At 40.0% G+C, this 15,919-nt stretch overlaps 1 protein-coding gene across 2 annotated transcripts in view; it reads left to right on the top strand.

The window, feature by feature from the left end:
• Positions 1–15,919, top strand: part of LOC117526834 — a 39,277-nt gene that overhangs the window by 12,001 nt on the left and 11,357 nt on the right. The window contains exons 2-7 of one of the 2 annotated variants that reach the window (XM_034188911.1): positions 9,515–9,574; positions 11,051–11,237; positions 11,322–11,442; positions 11,826–11,934; positions 14,296–14,386; positions 14,524–14,660. In XM_034188911.1, coding sequence (XP_034044802.1) covers positions 11,189–11,237; positions 11,322–11,442; positions 11,826–11,934; positions 14,296–14,386; positions 14,524–14,660 — 507 coding nt within the window. In that variant the 5' untranslated portion in view covers positions 9,515–9,574; positions 11,051–11,188. The remainder of the gene's footprint in view (positions 1–9,514; positions 9,575–11,050; positions 11,238–11,321; positions 11,443–11,825; positions 11,935–14,295; positions 14,387–14,523; positions 14,661–15,919) is intronic. The other variant, XM_034188912.1, reaches the window with a different exon arrangement.

Genomic DNA, 15,919 nt, shown 5'->3' with positions numbered 1-15,919 from the left:
AAGAACGGCCAATAGGAAGTCCGAATAAACAATTTATTCTGCAAATGTGCACAACAACCAAATATGATTTTAGTCTGTCAATCAATCTACACAAAAGATGACGCGTGGGCAGGCCCGAGGGTAGGAGACGCCTATCCAGAGAAGAGCCGGGACCCACGAGGTTCCACCGCCAATGGAGACCTGCAACACACCGGAGCCGCCAAGTCCTGAGTCCCCAGGTGGCCACCGCTTCCAGCTGTCAGATCTGGTACTGCTGGCAGGAACAGACACACGTTAAGGTGGGTGTGTGAACACCCAGCAAACAGTCAGCAAAAGTCACAGTTCCTTCCTGAGGGAAAAATCCACCACTCCCAGAAAACAGGAACACTGAAAACATGCAGTACCAACAGTATATTTAGAGATAAGGAAAGTGAGGAGTGGAAAAGCCAACTCCTTCCAACTTCCACAAACCAAGCTCAAAGCTGCGAGTATACCAGAGGTTACGACTGCAAAGGTCAGTAGCAATAAATGTGCGAACGGCACAAAGCGGCTGAGTAGGTTTACCTGACGGGTAAACTGATAACTCGGCAGAGTAGTGATGTCTTTCCCAGGCTTTTATGGATGAGGTGGTGATGGGATGATTACTGACAGCTGTCAGCTCCGGGCTCCTGGTGCCCCTGTGAGGTGACTGCGCCCTCTGGTGCCTGAAGCCCGACGTCAGACAGGGCGCCCTCTGGTGTTGGGCCAGCAGTACCTCCTCTTCGGGCGGCCCACACAACAGGATCAGCCACAATCTTCCTTGCTCGCCTCAGGGCCCTGGAGATATACAGGTCCTGTAGGGATGGCAGATTGCAGTCGATAACCTTCTCTGCTGTGTGGATGACACACTGCAGACTGCTCCTGTCCTTACCAGTGTCCTGTCCTTACCAGATGGTGATGGAGGAGGAGATGATGGACTCAATGATAGCAGTGTAGAAGTTCACCATTGTTGTTTTTGGCAGGTTGAACTTCCTTAGCCACCGCAGAAAGTACATCCCTGTGACTAATAGTTGACTTCAGGATGGAAATTCCTTTCCAAATGTAGAACCACTTTTGAAAAGAGAGTAATTTCCAGAACAATTGTGACAACATATATTTACATGACTATTAAACTGCTTTTTAATCTCCCAAGACATGTTGACAATAAATGGTACACCATAGGTTGTGGCATCTCTTGATTTATTCCTGGATAGAATGTCTACACCCAGGGTTGATGTAGAGACGCAATGCTTGGGTTTGTTTAAAGTGGGAATACCGTTGCACACTGAGAAACATGCAGCCCTTGACAGATCCTTAGCCTGGACCTGTGGCTGGGAAATCCCAGATGATTGGGGTTTGTAAAAGCTGTCCCAAATCAACATCTGGATCCATACGCTAAAAGAAATTAGCTTACTATGTAGAACCCATGACAGGACAGAACCCGGTCAGTGGCTCGTGGGTCACATGAAACCGAGACTCAAATGTAAGGGTGGCTGCCTGTTAATATTTAGACATTAATACTGAGTTATGAATGCAAAAGCATGTTGACTGTAAAACATGAGGAACTGTTGAAAGAGCACATTGGAAATGATCGGACACCGATTATGTGTGACTTAACTTTAAGGGAAGTCTGATGCACTTTGACAACAGGATCTATTCACATCAGCTTCTCTTCTCTGACAACCTGTTAAATATATACTTATTGAATCCTGGCAGCTGTAAGGAAATGTCTTCTCTATTTTCAGGCAATATTATTTTAAAAATGAGAAGAAGCACCAGTCACAGTCTTCTGAGTTGTGCTGCTTATGTAATATTGAACAGGAGGTGCACGTGTCACAATAATGGAATTTTTTTTTTTTTTTTTTTTTTTACAGGAACTCAAAATAAACACTGTGACCTTCATTAAACCACACAAAAAACAGGTGACTGAAACATCTGCTCAGTGGAATAGTTTTTTTTTTAGTACTGTCAAATTAACATGAAAGCATTTAGTAACAGGGGTAACAGGAAGACAGAGGACGGGAAGGAGAGGAACAGTAGTAGCCAGTAAACCAGTAGTGATTAGTATGTCTGGTATTTATATTTGTGTATTTATATTTGCAAATTGTTTTTTTAACTTTCATTTTTGATGCTCTGTGTGCTTCTTACCCCCTGTGCTGCTATTCAGTGCTGCTGGAACCTCATTTTTCCCAGAGGGAGTCTTCCCGAGGGATTAATAAAGTTCTGTCTAATACAAGGTATGTCAATAAAGTAACGGTCCTTTTTATTTTTATTTTTTAAACTATATGGATTTGATTCATATGTTTTTACGTCAGACAAGCTTGAACCCTCGTGCGCATGTGTGAGTTTTTCCACGCCTGTCGGTGACGTCATTCACCTGTGAGCACGCCTTGTGGAAGGAGTGGTCCCGCCCCCTCGTCGGATTTTCATTGTCTGGAAATGGCGGAATGATTTGGTCTTTTTTTTCATCAGAATTTTTTCAGAAGCTGTTAGAGACTGGCACCTGGAAACCATTCGAAAAATTTATCTGGCTTTTGGTGAAAATTTTACCGGCTTCACAGAGAATAAGGACTGTTACTACAGCTTTAAGGATGGCCCACAATGGCGCTCGGCGTGCCGCGCTCTGAGCTGCGACGACGAGGCAGAAAATGCCAGATCATTTCTAAGCTGATGGCTCTGTGGATACGAGACCGTCGTCGTGTGCACTTTCTCTGGTTATCACAAGAGCTTCGTGCGTAATGACCGATTCACTGTTTGAGCGAGACAAAGAACACCTCCGTTTCGGCATATCATGGGACAAGTTAGGACATGCCCAGCTCTCCACAATTTCTCTGATACTTATTGGACTGGTAAGCATTGAAAGCCGAGATAGGCATGTCCCAACTTGTCCCATGACATGCCGAAACTGAGGTGTTGTTTGTCTCGCTCAAACAGCAAATCAGTCGTTACGCACGAAGCCTCCGCACGGCTTTCCATGACAAAATCTCTTGTTAAAAGTGAAATCTGCCAGAAAATGGCTGATGTCCAGCTCTTGTGATAACCAGAGAAAGTGCACACGACGGTCTTGTATCCACAGAGCCATCAGCTTAGAAATGATCTGGCGTTTTCTGCCTCATCGTCGCAGCTCGGAGCGCGGCGCGCCGAGCGTCCTTAAAGCCGTCCTTAAAGCCGTCCTTAAAGCTGTAGTAACAGTCCTTATTCTCTGTGAAGCCCGTAAAATTTTCACCGAAAGCCAGATAATTTTTTCAAATGGTTTCCAGGTGCCAGTCTCTAACAGCTTCTGAAAAAATTCTGATGGAAAAAAAGTCCAAATCATTCCGCCATTTCCAGACAATGAAAATCTGACGAGGGGGCGGGACCACTCCTTCCACAAGGTGTGCTCACAGGCGAATGACGTCACTGACAGGCGTGGAAAAACTCACGCATGTGCATGAGGGTTCAAGCTTGTCTGAATATATATATATAATATATGAATGAATTCCATATAGTTTTTGAAAAAAATAAAAAGGACCGTTACTTTATTGACAGACCTCGTATAATCTAATCTAATTTAGAGGAGTGTTAAGGAGTGTGCAGGCTTTTTTTTTTCTCACCTTGCAAGTATTTGTCCTAAAATGTGGTGTGGTCGATCACTGTGTGGTTGCATTTTTTTTTTTTTCTTTTTGGCATAGCAAAGCAAAAACAGAAACACTCCCTCTGATGATGTTGAGGAAGAAACCTCAAGCAGACCAGACTCAAAGGGGTGACCCACTGCTTAGGTCATACTAATAAAAAACATTTTTAACAATACAGAGGAACATCAAATTTCTGAGAGTTATTAGTCCAACCGTTAACTGGAGGCACCAGTCCAACTCATGTTATGTCTCCAGCCAAGGCCAGTACACAGTTCCAGCTGATGGAGTGGGACAATGCAGATGACAAGAGAAGGAATCAAACCCAGGCCTACACATTGGGAATCCAACTTCTTAGGGGCCATTCACACTGAGGTGAGTGGCTGCGTGTGGGGTCTCAAAACCTCTGTGAAACACCAGAGAAGGCTCACTTCAGTGGGTCCAAATTTCCTGTCTTCAATGCAGGTTGATGTAACTCATCAAAGGGCAATGTTGTACTCGTGGGGCTTAATGTTTGGTGACGGTCCACTGACTCACAGGATGTAGTTCAGCTGTGCAGTCTGAGGGTGAGTGCTTTGGTAGCGCACTCCATGGACCAGTAGCATAGCTATCCCAGCTGAACGTTTGTGACATCAGTAGATGTTAGCCTATATAAACTCAACGTAAAGCTGCGACTGCATCACTTGCTACTGGTACATCGTCAATACAGGTCGAACATATTCCTTCATTTTTTGTCGTACCCAAAGGATCCAGGAGAGGTGGGGTATCGAGTCAAGCCTCCGATGTTGGAGGTGAATGGAGCAGTAACAGCGTACTAGCGGAGGTGACATAGCGGTACCAGAGCTCTACTGCTGCTGGTATTTTAACACAAACTTTGATGATTTTAAGCATGTTGAACATTTTTCCCAGGACCCTTCAGAGTCTGGCGGACCGCAGTGATGGTCAGTGTTAATTTTTTACCCTCCACCGGTAAACACAAGGCTAAATCATCAGACTGTCCACTGAGCTAACTGCTGTACAATTTTTAGCTCATACTTTAGCTTCGGAAAGCCACTTCTAACAGGACTTTGACCTTGAAAATTTTTTCCAAGGTAAAAATTTGTGGACTTTGAAACTAGTCTGTGCTCTACGAGCGTGGTGCTTTAATTTTTTTAATTATAAAATTAAATGTACCTGTGATTAATAAATAAATACTGCTTTGTAGTTGCCAGCGTTTTCCAGAGTGAATTGAGAAATCTTTCTATGTAATATCAATAAATAATAAGACTGGCCTGTAAAGTGGGGTTTTCTGTTTCTCAAAAAAGGTGTAAGAACTTTGTAAAAAAGTGTTGAAGGATGTGCTTCCTGTTTTAACAAGCTGTGAACATTTATTTTCGTATTTGGGGCTGTGTGTGAAGTTGTGCAGTGGGCCGTATAATAACCACAGACCACACATTGTACCTGAGACGCACATTCATCCTGTTTTTGATGCCTGAAATGTCACCTTGTTATTCGGAGAAAAAAGCAACCGCTGATCACCTGATCAATTTAATGTTAGACATAAAGGTCAAACTGTTCAGAGTTTTATATATATATATATATATATATATATATATATAAAACAAACTAAAAAATCGAAACAAAAAAGAAAACGAATGTGTCAGATTGAGTTTGTTTGAGTTCTAAGGCCAGACTTTGTGCTGACTGAACTGTAGCAGCTGTAATAACTGGAACAAATACGCTGCTTTTCATCTGATTATTCATAATTGAGTTTCAGGTGCATTCTGACTGGTGAAAATGGAAGATTTTACATATTTGCAAGGAAAATCTATGATCGCTATAATGTCAGATTTGAACTTATCAATTATGTGAAGATATTAGATATTGTAACATGATTAATCACATATCCTGCATTAGAATTTGTGATATTTGTAATTAAATTAAATGGCTATTTCAGATATTTGGAACACAATTCTGATTTTTGGAATTGTTGGTCATGATCATAGAATCAGATAGAAGAATAAGGTTGACTGTGTGTGTGTGTGTGGGGGGGGGGGGGGGGCATCCACCCTCACCGCATGGGGCGAGGCATTCCTGTGAATAGGGCTGAGTATCACTTCTGATTTCCTGAATTTATTCATTACTGATTCCATATATCCCAATTTGATTCAATTTCTAATTTGATTTGATTCAATATAGTTTTAGTTACAGATATTTCAATTTCAATAATACCAATTTTGCTCATATATTAGAGTGTCTCAGGGGACTAATGCTGTAACAAACTGTACAAGGTACCAGTCTAGTGTGGTGCAACAGTTCTGTACGGCAAAATCCTTACATATGAAGGCAACAACATCTTTGGTTCATTCTTCTGCAGGTAGAGAAGTGGATGGTATCTTAAAGGCAAATGGCTTCTTTAGCTGGTTTTATTTTGGATCGGACCAGTGGCAGTGCCGGGGGGCTTGGGGGAGCTTAAGCTCCCCCAATAATGAGCCAAGCCCCCTCAGCCCCCCCAATAATTCTGACAATAATGTGAATACCAACTGACATATTTGTGGATCTCAACTGCAGTTTTGCGCTGAGAATGTCTCAGTATTGCATAACTCAGCAAAGTGATGAATGTGTGTGTTCAGTGATCCACCAATGCTGAATCACCCTTCACAAACAGAATTTTCAGTTTTGCAAATAAACATTTATTTGTAAAAACCCACACACAAGTTACAAATCAGAAATTTGTGTTTGTGGATCACAAAGCAGGTGTACAAATCAAAGGATATTTGTAAATCACCCTCTGTGCATTTGCAAGTATTAATGAGACAAATTTAACTCCATACTCCAAAAATTTAGGACGTAAGGTTGATTCCATGCATTGTCTTGAGCACCATTTCAATGAATTCAGTTTGTATACCTATGTGCAAGTTTACTGAACTTGCAATCATTCTAAGTGAAGTGTGTGTGCGTTGATACCACATTTTAGAGGAGCACGGGTGACTAAAACATATACCTTGGTGTTTATAAAGCAATTTACTATATATTGTTCATTTCAATGATATTTTGTGGAGCCCCCCCCCCCCCCAACTTTTACTCCAGCTCCCCCTCAGCCCCCCCAACAAAAATGTTCTGGTGCCGCCACTGGATTGGACATTTAGCAGAATGCATATCAGTCGTAGTGTGATGCCTTGTTAAATGGTTCTGAAGATTTGTGGTACCTGTTGAAGAGCTTTTGTCTAAAGCCCAAAGGGAAATTAGCAACAAGCCAACAATAATTAGCAATAAAATCACTACCTCAAATAATTACACTGGTCTACAAATTTGTAGAAGTTGTCCACTTCAGAAGTAAAATGTGTTGTGCATTATGTAGTTTGGCGTGCTGAATTCAAATATGACACTAAAAATGGCTGATTTGTAAGATATTTAAGTTTTTACATTTTACAGCTACATCATTACATTGTGTTGATAATAGAGTTTTCATCATAAATCCTAAATATACATCTTTTCATGTTTCTCGGACTGTGTATATAACAATATTTCACTTGTTCTCTTTTTATCAACACTTTAAAATTCAGCAGAAGGGTTATATATATATATATTAACCCTTAGTAGCATAGTATTGTAGTTATCTTAAAGTACTCAGAAATGTAATAACTTTTTCTATACACACACTGTGGTACTAGGGCATTCCCTGTGGACATCACCCATGGAACGTAATACTGACATTGTCACAGTGGGTAAATGGGGACCTCTTGTTCTGGACTTAGGCGGTGATACAGTTTGACCAATGTTGCTTAAATCTTGATGGGGGAATAAGAAGGTGGTGAGAACAGGTTGTTGTTAGGTTGGGGTAAATGCCTTGAAGCATTGTCAGTAAATCAGTTGATTGAAAGTCCCATGCTTTAGTTGACCTTCCTCTTGGCACCACATACGAAAACCATTTACAGCTTTTGGAGAGTGCTGCTGTTAATGTGGAAATAGAAAAAGTAAAACTCAAGCCATCGTCAGCGTAACTTTGACAAGTCACACTTCCAGTTCCAGATATCTGTGCTAGCATGATGATTATCTTGAATTGGAAATTTGACGAATCATAATGCTAATGCGGTTATGTGGAACTCACAGTTCAAAGAGTCAGAACTTAATCACAAATATCTCCAATTACTGTCAGGTCCATACGTATTTGGGCAGTGACCATTTTCGTAATTTTGCTTACACTGAAAAAAAGAGAATGTTTGAACCAACTTAAAAAAGTGTTGCAATTTGTAAAATCCTGAATGAATTAAGTTGTTTGAACTTAAGTTTGAAGGTTAAATCAACTCTAACTTACAAACTTAAGTTCAAACAACTTAATTCATTCAGGGTTTTTTTTTTTTTTTACAAATTGTAACACTTTTTTAAGTTGGTTCAAACATTCTTTTTTCAGTGTACCCATGCCACAACAATGGAGTTTAAATGAATCAATGTGTGGTTGTAGCTTCGACTTTTAGCTTTTATTCAAAGGATTTAAACACAAGCAAATTGACCCTAACAGCAAGAGACAACTTTAATGTTTTTTTGCCTGTCAGCCCCTTTTATTTTCAACAAAAATTAACTTGTAAAATGAATAAAGTAGTTGAGATCTTGCTGCACATTTAAGTAGCTATTGTCACCATCTAACGGACGACATGAGCATTGCAGGGCTTGTGTTATATTTCCTCAGTGAAACTAAAAATTCAGTATAAAAAAGAAAGAAAGAAAGAAAGAAAGAAAGAAAGAAAGAAAGAAAGAAAGGCATGTATAAATGTGAGAAATGTATGATTTTTTTTTTTTGGGGGGGGGGGGGGGCAGGCAGATCTTTGACACCCCAGTATTAATGTATAAAAATTTAGATTTTGAGAGTTTCAAGGTTCTTTAGTTTTATGACGTGGAAGGTGTTGCTGGACGAATGGATGGAAGGAAAAGAAGGACCGCAATTTCTCTTGACAAGCACAATTTACAGTTGTGAAAAAAAAACCCATTGCATTAACTATTTAGAAATTACAGTCATAATTATACACAGATCCTCCATTTTCAGAGGCCATATGTATTTATACAAACCTAAAATAAGGATTATTGTACTGTGGTTATGTACAGAGGCAAAAATACAAAAATGACATCACTGTCTAAACACTTATAGACCCAACTGTGGATTCTTCATGTAAACTGATGTTTCAAAGTTACATCCAGTTCCTAAACCCGCTTACTCCAGTTAAGGGTCAAAGGGGAACTGGAACCTATCCCAGTAGTCTTTGGGTGAGAGACGGGGTACACCGTGCTGCCCAGGACTGAGATCTATATGTTGAGTCCAGTGATTTCAGATATCAACTGTGCAAGTCCTGTACACTCAGTAAAATGTTAAGAGTCAACCACAATGCAAAAAAAAAAAAGAAAAAAAAAAGAGGAAAATACAACCTGTAAGGAAGTAACCAAAGTAAATCATTAACTTGCGTCCTTGATATATGCTCTCACTGGCACATCAGGACTGAGGCAGACGGTTCAGTTTTCTATGCTTCTTGGGCATTTTTGTTTTAGTCATTGAAATATTTGGACTTCTAGTGGCACAACATCAGGTGCACAATTAATAATTAATTAATAATTTATTAGTAGAAGGAAACTAGAGGAGGAGGAAGGTGCAACCAAAGCTTCTTTACCACAGTCGATGCAGACGTCAACAACCGATGCAGTGTAGGTTGAAGAAGTGGAGGAGGTTTTGATCCAGATTGTCTTAACACTTAAAAGTGAGTCATTTACTTAGAAGTGACCTTTATCTTATCATTTCTCTTGAAATCTGACTTTTTTCCACAACAAGAAAAACACACACACACACACACACACACACACACACACACACACACACACACACACACACACACACTGAAATTAAATCCATCATGTGGTTTGTTTGTTTTTTTGGACAGTGTCACACAGTATGAACGAGCTGGTTCCAGTCATCAAACCCTGCACAACCTCCCCAACAGGTAAGACATGAAAACCAAGCTAATGTTGATGCTTTGGACATGTTACATTTACTCCTAGTTCAGTGTTATTTGTGTAAAATGGTGATCTAGTGGTTGGCACTGATGGCTAACACCGTGAGGATGTGGGACCTCCAAAGGGATGCAGGTTTGGATATTTGGTGACTTTCCAGATTGCACAGTTGTGAACACATGCCACTCCCTACATCTACATATAAGACTGTCAAAAAAAACAAAACAAATTGTACATTTGTCACTCTGTAATAATATGACTATTGTTACAATGTTGTTGGAAGCTGAACTGTGGCCTCCACTAGCACTGAATCCTAGTCAATGGATTTATTTCAAACTTGTACAATAACTTAAATACTGTCTTTTCATTGGAAAAGTAAATTTCCTACAATGCATCATATCTTCTTTTTTTTAGCCCTCGCATTTCGTCAAATTAATTTTAGGACATTTTTATGAACAGCTGTTTTGTCCACATGATGGAAGAGGAAGTTCAGTAGCCATGAAGAAGGATCCAAAAGCAATTCTGTCTCAATTGGTTTCTGCTTTCTAGATCACCTGTCAGTGTACATGGGCATTACCATGGCGACAAATGCCACAAAACGAAGTGATGTCTGTGTTACTGTGGCGTCAAATGCTGCAAAGCGCAGTGACGTCTGTGTTATCGTGGCGACAAACGCTGCAAAGTGAAGTGATGTCTGTGTTACTATGGTGACAAATGCCGCAAAGTGAATTGATGTCTGTGTTACCGTGGCGACAAATGCTGCAAAGTGAAGTGATGTCTCTGTTACTATGGTGACAAATGCCGCAAAGTGAATTGATGTCTTTGTTATGGTGGCGACAAACACCGCAAAACGAAGTGATGTCTGTGTTACCGTGGCAACAAACGCTGCAAAGCGACGTGACGTTTGTGTTACCGTGATGACAAATGCCACAAAACGAAGTGACATCTGTGTTACTGTGGTGTCAAATGCTGCAAAGCGTAGTGACATTTGTGTTACCGTGGCGACAAACACCGCAAAACTAAGTGATGTCTGTGTTACCGTGGCGGCAAACGCTGCAAAGTGAAGTGATGTCTGTGTTACTACCGTGACAAATGCCGCAAAGTGAATTAATGTCTGTGTTACCGTGGTGACAAATGCTGCAAAGTGAAGTGATGTCTCTGTTACTATGGTGACAAATGCCACAAAGTGAATTGATGTCTGTGTCACTGTGGTGGCAAACGCTGCAAGCGAATTGATGTCTTTTATTATGGTGACAAATGCCACAAAGTGATTGATGTCTGTGTCACTGTGGTGACAAATGCTGCAAAGCGCAAGTGATGTCTCTGTTACTATGGTGACAAGTGCCAACAAAGTGAATTGATGTCTGTGTTACCGTGGTGACAACACGCGCAAGCGAAGTGATGTCTTGTTACTATGGTGACAAATGCCACCAAAGCAAACTGATGTCTCTGCTGGACCTCTGCAGGATGAGGAGAAAAGGAGGAGGGAGCTTTGATCATCTAAATCCCTCTTTCCAATAAGAAAAAGAAGAAAGAAAAGATAGATACGGCTTGAAAGGAGGGAATTATGAAAACTCTTCTGCTCTTTCTTCCTGCTCTGCTTCATGCTGGCCACCATTCAAGTGACGGCGTGTCCTGGAACCCAAAACGACAGTTAGTAACCTTTTTATTTTAACACTGGATCTGAAAAAAGGGACAATTTAAAGTACCACACTTGACCTCTAATCTCCATCACAGGACTCCAATGCGTGAATGACTACATAGAACATCACGGTGTATGTGGAACCAGCACATATGTGACCAGCTACACAGATGCTGAGTGCTCAATAAATGTGAGAAGGGTCAAAACCAAGAAAAGGTAAGAGATAAAATCTTCCTGCATGCAGCCTGTATTATAAATATTATTATATATTAATTGCTTATTACTAATTCTGGTCATTAGGTGTCTTTAAAACAGTTTGTAACTTGCATTTCCTTTATTCCCTGTTAAAGGCACTTTTTCAAAGGGTAACGTTTGCAGTCATCAGTTAATTTCCCTTTAAAGGGTGTTCTTTTATACTTGTTTAACTGCAATAAATAAATGAATAAATGGTATTGTTTGTGCTTTTAAAGTTTGTGTTGCTCTTCCGATCAATGGTTTTAAACTGCACATGATTGTGATAATTAAAGTTTATATTGAAACGTATCCTGCATTCTCGTGTTATACGTATTGAAATGACATGGAAACATTTACTCTTACAGGAAATACTTCAGAGAATACAACGCCTCCTGCAAGTTGAACTCCTTTGATGTTGCCAAACCAGCACTGAAGAGATGCAAACTGGTCTTCAACGCAGATCGCATTGTGAGAGTGAGAAATGGTTTTGCAGAAATTACATGTGACTGTTGTGACTGACAGTTAAATTATTCCCCACCCTCATTTCCACAGCAGCTGTGATTAGTCATAACTCCATTTCATGCCTGTCCAGCTGACCCATTGTTGTTTTTGTAGTTCTGTTCACGTTATTGCACAAACATATTTGCAGTCTCTTTTATTTCTGTGCATGCGGTGTGCTGTGAGTGAAAGCAAACAAAAACAACAGTTGCAAGCAGGAAAAAAAATACAGTGGTATGTAAAGGTTGGGCACCCATGATGATTTCCATGATTTTCCTTGATAAATTATTGGTTGTTTGGATCAGCAATTTCAGTTAAATATATCATATAGTAGATGAACACACTGATATTTGAGAAGTGAATGAAGTTTCTAGTATTTACAGAAAGTGTGCAATAATTATTTAAACAAAATTAAGCGGGTGCATAAATTTGGGCACCCTTGTCATTTTATTGATTTGAATACATTTAGCACTAATTATTGGAACACAAAATCGGTTTGGTAAGCTCATTGACCCTTGACCTCCTTACACAAGTGAATCCAATCATGAGAAAGGGTATTTAAGGTGGCCATTTGCAAGTGTTTCCTCTCTTTGCATCTCTTCTACTGAGTGGCAACATGGGAGTCTCTAAACAACTCTCAAATGACCTGAAAACAAAGATTGTTCAACATCATGGTTTAGGGGAAGGATACAAAAAGCTTCCTCAGAGATTTCAGCTGTCAGTTTCCACTGTGAGGAACACATTGAGGAAATGGAAGACTGCAGGCACAGTACTAGTTAAGGCCCGAAGTGGCAGGCTAAGAACAATCTCAGATAACCTGAAGCGAAGGATGGTGAGAAGAGTCATAGTCAACCCACAGACCTGCTCCAAAGACCTACAACATAATCTTGCTGCAGATAGAGTCTCTGTGCATTGTTCAACTATACAGCGCACTTTGCACAAAGAGATGCTGTATGATGCTGCAATGCAGAGGAAGACTTTTCTGCGTACACGCCACAAACAGAGTCGCTTGAGGTATGCACATTTGGACAAACCAGCTTCATTTTGGAATAAGGTGCTGCGGACTGATAAAACTAAAATTGAGTTATTTGGACATAACAAGGGGCGGAAAAAGAACACAGCATTCCAAGAAAAACACTTGCTACCTAGAGTAAAATTTGGAGGTGGTTCCATCATGCTGTGGGGCTGTGTGGCCAGTGCAGGTACTGGGATTCTTGTTAAAGTTGAGGGTCACACAGATTCCAGTCAATATCAGCAGATTCTTGAGAACAATGTTCAAGAATCAGTGACAAAGCTGAAGTTGCGCCGGGACTGGATCTCTCAAAAAGACAACGACCCTAAACACTGCTCAAAATCTACTAAGGCATTCATGCAGAGGAACAAGTACGTTCTGGAATGGCCATCTCAGTCCCCAGACCTGAATATCATTGAAAATCTGTGGTGTGATTTTAAGCGGGCTGTCCATGCTCGGAAACCAGCAAACCTGACTGAACTGGAGATGTTTTGCAAGGAAGAATGGTCCAAAATACCTTCAACCAGAATTTAGACTATATAGGAAGCGTTTAGAGGCTGTTATGTCTGCAAAAGGAGGATCTGATAAATACTGATGTATTTTTTCTGTTGGAGTGCCCAAATTTATGCACCTGCCTAATTTTGTTTAAATAATTATTGCACACTTTCTGTAAATACTAGAAACTTTATTTCACTTCTCAAATATCACTGTGTTCATCTGCTATATGATATATTTAACTGAAATTGCTGATCCAAACAACCAATGATTTATAAAGGAAAATCATGGAAATCATCAGGGGTGCCCAAACTTTTGCATACCACTGTATATACAAGGGTAGGCTGAAAAGTTCTAAGGCTCACTATAATGCAGTTAATGCATTACTCCTTCATGGGGAGCCTTAGAACTTTTCAGCCTACCCTCGTATTTGCTGGATGTGATAAATTACAGGAAATATGTGTTTGACAGATTAAATTTTCACAATGTCCAATTTGCAAAAAAGTTGCAACTTAAAAAAAATTCTCAAAAATGTAACAATTTATTTATTGCTTTAAACCAGTGGCGGCTCCACAGATTTGTTTTTGGTGGGCTTAGTTGGGGATGTGACATTTGTCATGAATGAGCAACAATGCATTTTAAAGTGAATTTCAGGTGGTTATGGCATTAATTCACACATGCTGACAGATCTAACAAAAGCAAATATAAATTTAGAAAATTTACACACACAGCAACTCTCTCTGTTCTCAGCTTTATCTATAAAGTTAACTTTTGACTTTTTTTTCTAATTCCTTTCTTATGAGACTACTTTCTTTTGTTCATGTCCACAGTTTGCGTCTGACCATCTTTTGTCCATTAATCTAATGTGTAACCCAACAAATCAAAGTTTGATTAACATTTTCTACAAACCAGCTTGCCACGGTGAGTAAAAATAATATTTTATGTCCCTAAGACTTATCTTGTCTGCAGTTTATGACAGCAATAACAGTCTTTTGTGTGTGTGTGTGTGTGTGTGTGTGTGTGTGTGTGTGTGTGTGTGTGTGTGTGTAATACTGTAGTAAAGCTGAGTTCTCCTGGAAGACCACATATCAACTTGACCACAGTTTCCTGGTCCCCAATTGACACCAATGACGACGAAGTATTTACAACTTGCATTTCACAAATCCAGTGGAAACAAGAGGATCAGTCATGGACGGTATAAAATAATATAAACAATAACAATAATATGAACCACCAGCTAACAGGCTAACCTCAGTTATGGTGTTTATTAAATCACATTTTTAGGGACTGCGCGGTGGTTCTCATAACAGTTTCCTCAGAGTGGACAGCAAAACTTATGAGCCATAATCAGTAATCGTGCATTAAGTGGACCTATCGAAAGCTGCTAAAAGCGCTTACACCGTTAGTACACAACATTAAATAAGAAGAGAGTTTCACTCAGCGTCAATATTGCAACAGAAATGTCTTAGATGATCCATTATTAAGTTTCACTGCACAACAAGACAGATTACTCCAGGTGTTTTTAATAAAATACTCCAAACAAAGCAACAACACAAAAGCTAGTGCCTGCTGCCAGTGATAGTTACAGTTGGAGGCTCAGAGGAGCAGTCGCTGAACTCAGCAGCTGTCACTCAAAACAACCACGCCCACAATTATGCAGAACTTTATGGCTTAAAACATCTTAAACTAAGAAGTAAGAAAAAGAAATTCACCCCCCATTTAGTTGTCATGGAGGCGGCAACTATATATGAACACCAAAACCGTCTTTTGCACCAGGCTGTAAACATTTATATTTCTGCTCTAAAGTTGGACATTTTAACATGAAGTCCTACGGGAAAGTGCTCTGCTTTGGAGCCAGCCTCAAGTGGCCAGTCAAGGAACTACAACAAATTTCATTTCTTCTTTGGGTCCAGAATACAGGCTCGAATGTTGCCTCTGGCGAAAAACAGACCTAAAGAGCTGAACTTTGAATATGTTGTAGCGTACAAATGGAGGTTCCCAAAAAGGTTTTGCGCGTCAAGATTAGATGATGTTTAAAATGTACACTGCCGCGTTACCTGTGGAAACCACGGGCTCTAGATTGGGTAGTGTTAATAAAATAGATAGCTGGCATTTTTCAAGTGTGGTAATATATTATGCAAAGTTTCTATAATAATTTTAAACTGAAAGAGCGGGACATTAAAATGAGAAAGTTTTGTGAATAATTGTATTTATTATTTGGCGCATTTAGTTGATGTCATGTTTTACAACTACCAAGGTTGAGGTATTTCCTTTGTCCAGAGCTTGTCTGGTTACCAGGGACTGATTCATGGTGATATCAACGTCCATTGTTCACTGTTGTTACCTAATATCCCTAATTTCGCCAAAAACATTAGTCCTATCGACTTAACATTTTTGCGGCATTCATCCATGACCCAAAATACATAAACATACCAAACGGCAAATGTCAGCTCT

The sequence above is a fragment of the Thalassophryne amazonica genome, chromosome 15, assembly GCF_902500255.1.
Source record: "Thalassophryne amazonica chromosome 15, fThaAma1.1, whole genome shotgun sequence".
Lineage (NCBI taxonomy): Eukaryota > Metazoa > Chordata > Actinopteri > Batrachoidiformes > Batrachoididae > Thalassophryne > Thalassophryne amazonica.
Note: the sequence above shows the minus strand (reverse complement) of the source record. Positions and strands in the feature narration are given on the sequence as shown.